General features: G+C 41.1%; 1 protein-coding gene across 2 annotated transcripts in view; it reads left to right on the forward strand.

Annotated features, from left to right (window-relative positions):
* Positions 1-11973, forward strand: part of SH3RF2 (SH3 domain containing ring finger 2) — a 149825-nt gene that overhangs the window by 57503 nt on the left and 80349 nt on the right. For both annotated transcript variants that reach the window (XM_010850456.1, XM_010850455.1), the window contains exon 3: positions 8470-8739. In XM_010850456.1, the coding sequence (XP_010848758.1) occupies positions 8470-8739 (270 nt within the window). The remainder of the gene's footprint in view (positions 1-8469; positions 8740-11973) is intronic.

An 11973-nucleotide genomic window follows, 5' to 3' on the forward strand; every position in this document is an offset into this window, starting at 1 on the left:
AAGAGACAGATTATACAGAGTGAAGTAAGCCAGAAAGAAAAACACCAATACAGTATACTAACACATATATATGGAATTTAGAAAGATGGTAACAATAACCCTGTGTACAAGACAGCAAAAGAGACACTGATGTATAGAACAGTCTTTTGGACTCTGTGGGAGAGGGAGAGGGTGGGATGATTTGGGAGAATGGCATTGAAGTATGTGTAATATCATATATGAAACGAGTCGCCAGTCCAGGTTTGATGCATGATACTGGATGCTTGGGGCTGGTGCACTGGGATGACCCAGAGGGATGGTATGGGGAGGGAGGAGGGAGGAGGGTTCAGGATGGGGAACACATGTATACCTGTGACAGATTCATTTTGATATATGGCAAAACCAATACAATATTATAAAGTTAAATAAAATAAAATAAAAACAAAAAAAAAAAGAAAAAAAAGTACTTATTGAAAGAAAGAGTGAGATGTAGGGCTGGAAAAGTCAGTCCAGAAGGTATAACAGCAAGTTCATTACTCTCCTCTCCTCCTTTGGGCAAAAAATATCTAAGCAATTCTATTTTAATACTTCTTATTTGCTAAGAATTTTACTAAGTATTCTGTGTAATTTATCTCATTAGGCTTCTCAGCAAACCCATGAGAAAGTGTGTTCAGGGTCCCCAAGAATCCCCAGGATTCAGTGATTCCCTAGATGAGCTCACAGAACTGAGCAAATCTGTTATACGTAGCCCACCAGGCTCCTCTGTCCGTGGGATTTCCCAGGCAAGAATACTGGAGTGGGTGGCCATTCCCTTCTCCAGGGGAATCTTCCCGATCAGGGATCGAACCTGGGTCTCCTGCATTGCAGTCAGATTCTTTTCCATCTAAGCCATCAGAGAACCGCCTTATATGCAGTTACGATTTATTACAGTGAAAGGATACAGACTAAAGTCAGAAACAAAAAGAAAAGAAAAGCACAAAGAATAGAATGCGGGAGAGACCTGGCACAGCTTTTAGTCATCCTCTCCCAGATGAGTTTCACAGACAGCACTTATTTCTCCCTGTAACAGTGCATGAGCACACACATGAAGCATTGCCAACCAAGGAAGCGTGCCCAAGACTCGATGTCCAGGGTTCTTACTGGGGGTCAGTCAGGAAGGTGTGACTGGCTTCCCATGCAGCTGGCCTTAGTCTCTAGCCCCTCCAAGGGTCACGTTTTTACTGCATAACCCAGCCTCTCCCCAACATAAATTGCATTGCTCACTTAGTCTGCTATGTCCCAAGGCTCCAAGCAAACAGTTCTTCTCATCAGGCAGGATTTTCTAGCAGCTTAGAGGTTATGTCTCAGGTGAATGGGCCAAATCTTCCACTAGAATCTGCACAGTTTGGCTAACACAGATTTTCCGAGTTTACTGCACAAAGAAGTGTTAGTATTAGCCCGAGTTTATGAATGATCCATACTAAGAATCAAGAAGGCTAAGTGATTTGGCCACAGTTACCAAAACCAGAATGTAAACCAACATCTTCCTTCGCTTTAACATCTGTGTTCTATTGCACCCTAGTACCATTCCCTGAACAAGTAAAATTCTCTACGATAAAAAGAAATTCTTATAGTATGTCTCATAAGCCTGGCCTCAGATAGGAATGTCCAGATTCAGACCTTCTGGTGATCTCAGGCTCCCAGAAACAGATGGTCTGGGACTTATCAAGGCCAGCCAGATATGATGTTGTTGAGTGAGTGCTGGGAGGGTGGGGGTCTCCCTCCTCACCAGAGATACATGAGCACAAGGGCCAGCCAGCACTTTCTAAAATATACTCCATTGCCTCCACTATCTGCTCCAAAAGGATTGTCACCATGAGGGAAGGAGGCAGGATGGCTCAGTTGGCCAAGAAAGCAACTAGGAAGTGAGGACCCAGGCCAGTCAGCTTGACTCTTTGCCTCATGAGCAGAGTGAAGTCACAGGCGAAGTTATGTTTGCTTTACCCAGCATTCCCCAGGCATATCCTGCCAATCTTGCAAAGTGGTTCAGATGGCAACACAAAGTCACATTAGCGGAGTGGAGCTTCTGAGAAGCCTGCCAGTAACAAGCCTGTATGAGTTTGTTCAACTCAGTGATTCCTGAGCCTATTTGAGTATGGAACCCTTTCTGAGTATGTGTAGCACTAAATTGTTAAAATTCAGGGCAATTTGGAAAATAGGACCCCAACTCTCCTTTTTTTTTTTTATTTTCTAGCTCATGCCAATAGATCTTTCAAATAATTATTATCAGTCATAATTAGTAATCTAATATGCATTCTTTTCCTCCAAGAATGGCAATTCCTGGATGTTTCTGGATTAATTCACAAATGCATTCATTCACCAAGCATTTATTAAACACCTGCTTGTGTCCAGGCCTCAGAGATAGAATTTAAGAGGTGTTTCAGACATGAACCCTAAATTATCTGGTAGGGAATTCATAGCCTGGTGACTGATAACTTGAGCCAAAGGCCAGAATGTTTTCTCTTGGCTCCATTCTCCTGTGATGGGCCACCTTGTGACCAGCAAAAGGAGGTAAGCAGTTAAGTCAGCATGTTGGCTTTGGCCCCACCCAATGCCAGGAGTAGAGAACCAGGCCAGCCTCTTTCTAAACAAGTGGGGAGTGCCATTCATGCATGGTAAACAGCTCGTTACCCAGGAGCAGGCTGAAAGTTCACTGCAGCAAAGCTTTTTCCCTTGTCTGGATCACTATGATGGTTCCATTCAATTTGGGCTCCTTTTCTCTTACCCTGTTATCATTCCACCTGCCTCCTTTATTTTCCAATTGGAAATAAGCTCAGAGCTTGTTGGCAGATAGACCTGCTGCTGTTTTTGAATTCTGCCATTTGGTTATTTCTCTGTTTTGCAGTTTTACTGTCTATGGGGTTATAATATGTATTAATCAAGACTTTTTCAGTTTCAGGGTCAGAAAACAATTCCAGGTAATTTCAATAATAAACAGTGCATTGGGAATATCATCTCATTTAACTGTGTATCCTTCAGGCATAGCTGGATGTAGACATTCAAATTTTATTGCCAAGGCTCTGTCCATCAATACCTATTATAGTTACCTATTTATCTTATGGTATCGCTAGTTCTTGTGCCTTCTGCACCTTCATTCAGGAAGGTGTGTCTGGTGTCTGGGAAATATCATCACTGGTAGTCCAAGGCTCACCACCTCCAGGCTCATGATCCAAAAGAAACACTCTCTTCTTGGGTGTCTATATATCACACATCAAAGAAGATTCTAACTGACCCAATTTGGAGCACATGCCTGCCCTGTACCGGCATTATACCAGGAGGATTTGGGCACTCTGTTACTGAGCCAAACTTGGGTCCACTCACCCACACGGTAAAACCAATCTACTGACATCAGTTGTGGTGAGGAAAGTGCAGCATTAATTGCGGAACACCAAGCAGGGAGAATGGGTGGCTAATGCTCAAAAGACCCAAACTCCCCAAAGGATTTCAGGGAAGGGATTTTAAAGGCAAGATGAAGGAGAGGGTTGCAGGATGCCTGATTAGCTCATGGATATTTTTCTGGTGGTTGGTGGAGAGGTAACTGGGTGGTATTTAGCGAGTTAACAGCGTCAACCTTTTGGTTTTGACTGGTCTGGGTTCTACGTGTATGTGGTCATCACTTTTTTCACCTGATGGGGATTTTAGTATCTATAAAACAACTCAAGGACACGGCTCAGAATATTATCTATCATCCTTGATGAGAAACGAAAGGTCCTTGACTTTGTATTATGACTAAACTATTTATTGTGTCTTACTTGGCTGTTCTTGTTTCTGCATTTTCTCATCTTAAATTTGTTTTCTGAAACTCAGGGAAGCCTTAGGAGGCTAAAACTTTTTTCATATAAACAAAAAGCAGAGGACATGGCACTGGATAGGGGTTAGTTCTGTCCCCAGAAAGGCTCCCACAGGGCCTTGCTCAGTTTATTAGTGGCCAGCCTGGGCCACATACCCATGTGTATGTGGTGTGACCAGAGTGAATGACATGCCTCTGAGAAGATGGATCCAAACAGGTGGATCCTCAGAGAAGGGACACCTGCCATTTTACTAGTAACACACATAAATACTGCAACATAATTTTACCATGAATATCTCTGCATGCCCCTGTGTCCTTATTTCAGTGTCCTGTGCTTTATCTTCCCTCAAAAGATGGCCCTCAAGGCGTTCAGACCCTGCTGAGGTGACAGACCAATAGACCGGCACATTGACTTACTAAGTCTTTTGAATCTCAGAAAAGGATAGCTTGTTGGCCACACACTCAGCCTTCCATTGGATTGTCTGGGTCTTTGAAAAGCACCAGGAAAAACATTTGGTTATGACCTGACTCTGAAACCTCCACACTCACTTTATCCTCATCTCCCCTCCCACCTGCACCTGTCAAGACAGAAAACAGTCAGGGTAGTAAAAGCTGTTTCCAGCAATACACCGGGTGATGGCTGCTGTGGAACTTGGAGTCATTTTCCCTTGAGAGAACCTTTGAGGACCAGATAGAATCAACCAGCTCAGTCTCTTCAGGTGCTTAACTTTTACATGAGGGCTCTGGAGTTCAATAATTCATGCTAATGCTATCAGCAGCAAGCAAATCACATTCAAACTCTGTTCAGATTTTGATTATAAAACAACACCCCAAATGAATTTTATGATGGATAACATACTAGGTGATTTCAGGAGGATGAAACAGAACTCAGGCTTTGAGGTCAAATGAACGGAAGTCAGTCTCAGGGCCGCTGGTCATTGGCTGTGTGACTTTGCCTCAATGTTGAACAGCTCAGAACTTCTGTTTCTTCATTGATAAAATTAAGATAAAACTATTTCACAGGATTTGAGATCATATGAATGAGCTAGTACATGGAAAATGCAATTATTGTTGTTGTTTAGTCGCTAAGTCATGTCTGACTCTATTGCAACCCCATGGATGGTAGGTTACCTGCCAATCTCCTCTGTCCATGGGATTTTCCAGGCAAGAATGCTAGAGTGGGTTGCCATTTCCTTCTCCAGGGGATCTTCCCAACCCAGGGATCAAACCCACATCTCCTATGTCTCCTACACCGCAGGTGGACTCTATCACTGAGCCACCTGGGAAGCCCACAGTAGGACAATAAGACAAATTTCTATGGCTTGCCACAACCACAACAAGTGTTCATTTCCTTCCCCTCTTCAGATTCTGTCTCTTTCTTCTTCCCCATCCCCACCCCCACCTCCACCACCTTTACAACGTAGAAGCCAATGTTTCCTATAAGTATGAATGTAGAACTGAGAATAAAAGGGGACAATGAAGAGAAAAGGTGATGGAAAATATTTTCATGTTAAAAGTAGAATTTACAATCTGCTTCCACAATCCTTTATCTCTACTGAAGGGAGATGGAGATAAGATGGTGATGGTCAGACAATTAGTACTATCTCAGGGTTTCAAAGTTTATGTCTCTTCAAAGAGATTTAAGCAGTTTGTGCAGTTTTAGTTTAATATTCTTGCCCGGTGGTCATTAAAATATGTAAGCCACTTGTATGGGAATGTCTTCCAGAAAAGAAAGGAAAAAAGCAACTTGGCCATTTACAACACCTGCGTTGAATCTCCATTGCTCCTATTTTAGTTAGAATAAAATGTAACTCAGACCAGAGGCTGAGCTGGATGAAGGGGAAAGTGCCATAAAAATGCAGCTAAACAGTTCATGAACTTAGGCAAATTTTTAACTTCTCTGATCCCCAGTTTTCTAATCACAGATGGTGAGAATTAAATAAAAGATATTGTGGAGTGCTTAGCACAGTATCTGGTACATAGGAAGAAACGCTGAATAAATATTAGATATTGATAGCATCCTATTATGCAAAGTCAAAAGGGCTTAAATTCTTTTTTCCCCTAATTTTTCATTCCTCCTTCCTTTGCTTTCCTTTCCTTTTATGAATCAAAAATGACAGTGTATTAGGCAAGATGGAAGTTCATTTAGCTTTCAGATAAAAATTGGGATGTAAAGTAATCCAGGACTTGCCTAGCAGCTCTACAATGCAGACTACTTCCCCCCCTTTTTAGGTGAGACTTTCATCCTCATTGTTCAAGATGGCAGCTGGAGCTCCAGCAATCATGTCCACATTCCCCATAACAAAATGGAGGAAAGGAAAAGAAAGTCAGTCCTTCTCAGTAAAGACATTTCCTAAAATGTACTTATATCCTTTTGGCCAGATGTAGCTGCTGGTTGAGTTCAGTTCAGTCACTCAGTCATGTCCGAGTCTTTGCGACCCCATGGACTGCAGCGTGCCAGGTTTCTGTGTCCATCTCCAATTCCCAGAGCTTGCTCAAACTCATGTCCATCGAGTCGGTGATGCCATCCAACCATCTTATCTTCTGTCATCCCCTTCTCCTCCTGTCTTCAGTCTTTCCCAGCATTAGGGTCTTTTCCAGTGAGTCAGTTCTTCGAATCAAGTGGCCAAAGTATTTGAGTTTCAGCTTCAGCAGAGGCTGGTAAATGTGACCTGTGTGTGCCAAATGCTGACGTACCCAGAAAAATGTGATTTATATTACAACATAAAACTGAGAGAAGGCATAGAGACAACTATTACTCCCTGATATAGCTCACCCTGGAAGTCTAACAGATTTAGATCATTCCCCAGAAATCCTCCACTCTCATTCTGCTCCCACCTGCTTACTTCTCATGTAAGGGAACAGCTTCTCCAAAAGGTAGTTCCATGGTTTGTTAGTCCTACTTAGCTTGGCTTATTTTCTTCCTAAATTCCTCCCATACCTTTCACTTCTCATCTCCCAGCTTCATTCATTTCCTTTTCACCATCCAATTTTAATAGACAACACAATTACTCCATTGTATAAAAGTTAGAAAACACAGCAAAGCACTTAGGAGAACTTTTTAAAAAAATATTCAAAAATCTCACCATTTAGAAATAACCACTTTTCAAATGTTAGTGTACAGCCATCTAGCATTTTCCTCAGGTGAATATATATAAATATATATATATATATTTATAAAGAAAGTCTAGTGTACATAACTGTTTTTAATCTCTTCTGTTATACTTAACAATATGAGTAACTCTCAATGTTGTTAATTATAGATCAACATCATCAGCTTTAATGATTGCAGGGTTTTCCATTGTATGGGTGTATCATAATTTATTCAACTGATTCTGTTTATACACAACACTGTGTTAAACCTCCTAGTACAAACATCTTGGCTGATTTGTCCACCAGATGAGCTGTGTTCCCGTGGTTGTCTAACTCCCCAGGGACCAGCAGAAACGCGCTGGTCTGCCATCCCATTAGCCATATGGTGCTGTTCAGATCTTATCTCGATCCCTAAGCTGTTTACAGTTCATTTTTAAATGAACATTGAAGACTCAGAAGGTCCTTGAAGAACTGAATTAATGTCTCCTTACCTCCCCCTCATAAATAGCAAGTCTGTCCCCAGCCGAGGGGCTACTCCACCCAATGACTGAGGAAAACACAAAATACAATACAATTGCAGGTGACACTGAAGGGCTTTCTATAAAACCCAAGTTACTAGAACTTTCCATTTGTCAAACTGACTTCAAGCAAGACCAGAGTGAGACCGTTTCTCTGTGGAGAAACCAGTTTCAATTAGGGGAAAAAAATGCATTTGACTGAAATAATTGTTTAGACTGATAACTGATTTGACAACAATTCTTTAGCTGATCTTTTTTAAGTGACGACTGATTTCTGACTGTTAATTTGTCTTAGTTGTGCTTGCTAAAGATACAAACACACACGGGGTTTTCAGTTTCTAGACAAGGCTGAAGACAAATTATGGTGTATCCCTCTCACATAGCACTTTCTATTTTCAGGGAGTTTTCACCTCAGTTTTCTTCCCATTAACACTGAGGAGTAGGTAGAACTGATATCATTAGCCCTGCATTACAGATGATCATTCTAAGAGGTGTCATCTATTGAGCACATTCTATGCAAAATATGAAACAAAACCCAAATGCATCATTAATATTCTTTAGTCCTCACAGCAACTCTAATAAGGTAGGTATTGTTATCACTTCATCTTATAAGTGAACATGGTTTAAGAAAGATGAAATAACTTGACTGTAGTCACACAAGAGCAAAGAGGTGAAGCCAGAATTCAAAATCAGTATTCCTAGCAAGAATCACGGTCTTACTCAAGTTCCCGTAGTTGCAGAGTCAAGTCCAAAGTCCTGCTCCCTGCATAGTGATTAAGAACAGGGTCTCTAAAATCAGATTGTCTGAGTTCAAGCCCCATATAGCCATTTCCCAGCTGTACTACCTTAAGTGAGTTACTACACCCCTCTGTGCCTCAGTCACTCCACCTTAGAAACGGGGATAATGCTGTCTGTCTCAAAGGTTAAACAAGGTAATCCACCTATGGCACTTAGTGCATGGAAAATACTTTGTAATTAGTAACTAATGTGACCCCCTTGATTCCTCCAGCCTCTAGGCCATACATATTTTCTTGATCTGTGTCGCTCCAGGTGCCTCGAGCAAAGGCCCTATGCAACTACCGAGGGCAGAATCCCGGTGACCTGAGGTTTAATAAGGGAGATGTCATCCTCCTCCGAAGACAGCTGGATGAGAACTGGTACCAGGGGGAAATTAATGGAGTCAGTGGAGTCTTCCCAGCCAGCTCCGTGGAGGTCATCAAGCAGCTGCCCCAGCCACCCCCACTGTGCCGGGCCCTCTATAACTTTGACCTTCGTGACAAGGACAGGAGTGAGAACCAGGACTGCCTGACCTTCCTCAAGGTGAGATTCTGGGCAGCCACCAAAGTCACCAGTGATCACATAAAGGCTGTGGCAGAACTTAAGTTGTTTGTTTAATATTTGTTGATTTTTTTTTAAATTACATTTTATACAGGCTTCCCTCGTAGCTCAGTGGTAAAGAATCCACCTGCCAATGCAGGAGACGCAGGTTTGATCCCTAGCTTAGGAAGATCTCCTGAAGGAGGAAATGGCAACCCACTCCAGTATTCTTGCCTGGAGATTTCCATGGACAGAGGAACCTGGTGGACTGCAGTCCACACAGTCTGAAAGAGTCAGACACAATTTAGTGACCAAACAACAATGAACAACGTGTGCTTATATATGTTATGCGTATGTATACTTCAAACGATATGGAGGTGGTCACCAGAGAAATCTAACAGGAGTTTGATGGAGGTTCTCAAACATTTGTATTGCATTTATGAAACTAAGTATCCATATACTCATTCATTCATTCTGCAGTCACTTTTGACCACCTATTCTTTTCAGACACTGGGGAGATAGCATGAACAAGTCACAGCATCTGTGCTTGGGCAGAGTAGTGGGAGAAACAGATGGTTAGACAGAAAATTGTAAACATAGTTTAATAGCATGCTATATAGAACTACAGATCTTACCTCTTCATTGAGTGTCTGTAAGGATATTCTTGCTGACCAAGTTCACTACTGCTTGTTTACAACACTATTTTGTCTGTAGACATTGCATTCAAAACACTCCAAACAGCAACTACTGAAGCCTGCATGCCTAGAGCCTGTGCTCCTCAACATCAGAAGCCACTGCAATGAGAAGCCCGCACACCACAACAATGACCCTCACTCTCGGCAACTAGAGAAACTCCGTGTGTAGCAACAAAGACCCATCACAACCATAGATAAATAAGTAACTTTTTAAAAACCACTCCAAACACACACAATAACATAATTATATCTTTACACATAAATAACCTCTTACAAGATATACTTTCCAAGGACATCAGTTACCCTATGATTTTTTTTACCTCTCTTTTTTATTGGCTGATTCTTCACCATTTGTAAGCAACAAGTCTGCTAAACTCTAGACTATAGCCATCCCTGTATATTAGGGTTGAGGGGGTAGATCCAGGACACACTGAATCCTGAGGATGCAGAGTCCCTGGATTCAGAGGGTCAACTGTATTCTATCTAAGTCTCGAATTTGAGCAACCTCCAGGAGGTAGTGAGGACAGGGAAGTCTGGTATGCTGCAGTCCATGGGGCTACAAAGAGTTAGCAACGTAGCAACTGAGCAACAACAAAATTCAGTATTTATTATTCCCTAAACATTCAAATTTTCTCATAGAAACCAAAGTTGGGGTAATTTTTATTCTTTGCAACTTAAGTCAAATACAAGTGCAAGTAGCACTGCTACTCAGTTCAGGAAAAGTCTTTTGTTTTATAAAATATTTTTATTCCATCACTCCCTGAAATGAGATTTGCTTCAGATTCCCTCAGACCAGATAACTTCACTGTCCTCCATATTATGAAATACTGATCTTTGTTATTGTCGTCACACCTCAGAGTGAGTCCCCTAAAGAATACCATTCAGTAGCCGACCTGCACATTTTATACTTTGGCTACAGCCAGAGGACAGCAGTTCAATTCCACAAGCATTTGTTGAGTATTTACTTTATCCCTGGCATTAGACACTGAGCTCTGGGGACACAGCCAGAGGGAGACATAGACAGGGAGCATATCTGCTTTTGTGTCCCCTCTCTGGGAATTTGCAAACCAGGACACTTACCCAAGAACTTGTTCATTCACTGAATTCATCCATGTACCAGGCTGTCTATGCAGATACAGTGAAGAGTCATTGTCCATATCTTCAAGGAGCCAGCAGTCTAGTGGAAGGAGCAAACACATAAATGGGAAGTTATGACAAAGGACTCAGAAGAGAGGATTTGTTCCCTCCTAGGAGATTATCAGGGCTTCCCCAATGGCTCATCGATAAAGAATCTGTCTGCCAATTCAGGAGACACTGGTTCGATCCTTGGGTCGGGAAGATCCCTTGGAGGAGGAAATGGTAGCCCACTCCAGTATTCTTGCCCAGAAAATCCAATGAACAGAGAGCCTGTTGGGCTATAGTTCATAGAATCACAGAGTCTGACACGACTGAGCACAGCACAGGGGCAGAAGGCTATCATAGACTGAGACTTCACTAGGAAATCTCATGGTCTTCCTAAATGCAGCATGTCTAAAAAAAACTCAAGATCTTTTCTCCCAAAGCTACTCTTTTCCTGGTACTTTCTGTCTCAGTAAATTTTCCTATTTATTCACACGTGCATTAATTCATTTACCCATGCATGCATTCAAGAAATACTGATTGTTTAAAAATTGTGAATCACTGTGTTGTACACCTGAAACTTTTATATTGCACATCAACTATACCTCAATAAAAGAAATAATAAAAACTGATTGGTTGACTGCTAAAAGGAAGCCACTGTATAAGGTCCTGAGGACAAAAATGATCAAAATAGATCCAGGCCCTACAGACATAGAGTTTATGGTCTGATGGGATAGACAGACATTATAGCAATCATAACGTAAACATGTGTAACTGCAGATTATAATAAGGACAAAGAAATCTAAGAAACGGTATAATGCCATAATGAATTTAGATTTAGATTCATCTACATTACTAAGGGACAAAGAGAGATCAGTGGATGAATATTCAGATTTAGATAGATGAATATTCAGACTTAGATCGATGAACAGGTGTGGACATGGAAAGATGTTCCTGATATGATATTATGGGAAAAAAACAACGTATCCTATATGACTTGATTTGAATTAATACAAAAGAAGCCAAATGAATATACATGCTAGAGTAAGAGTGGAGGTAACCTCTTGCTAGGTGTCAGGGAAAAGCACAAGAGCCATCTAGGTGCTGGAAATATTCATCTCTCTTGCTCCAGATGGGGGCTTTGTGGATATATTCAATTTTAAAACTTCATCAAGCTTTACATCTAAAATATTTATGCTTTATTGTATGCCTGTATACATGTTTTTGAAAAAGTTTTTAAAATTTTAGTTTCTAATTTTTATATTAAATATAAAATATATTATAATTTCATATATTTATTTATATATATTTTATCTTCATATAAAAGAACCTGGGGAAAAAACATGTTAACCAAGAGGTTAACACTGATTGTATCTATACTGTGATAGAATTCTTTGTTTTGCCTATTTATGTTTCCAAATGT

The sequence above is a fragment of the Bison bison genome, unplaced genomic scaffold, assembly GCF_000754665.1.
Source record: "Bison bison bison isolate TAMUID 2011002044 unplaced genomic scaffold, Bison_UMD1.0 scf7180017864291, whole genome shotgun sequence".
Classification (NCBI taxonomy): Eukaryota; Metazoa; Chordata; class Mammalia; order Artiodactyla; family Bovidae; genus Bison; species Bison bison.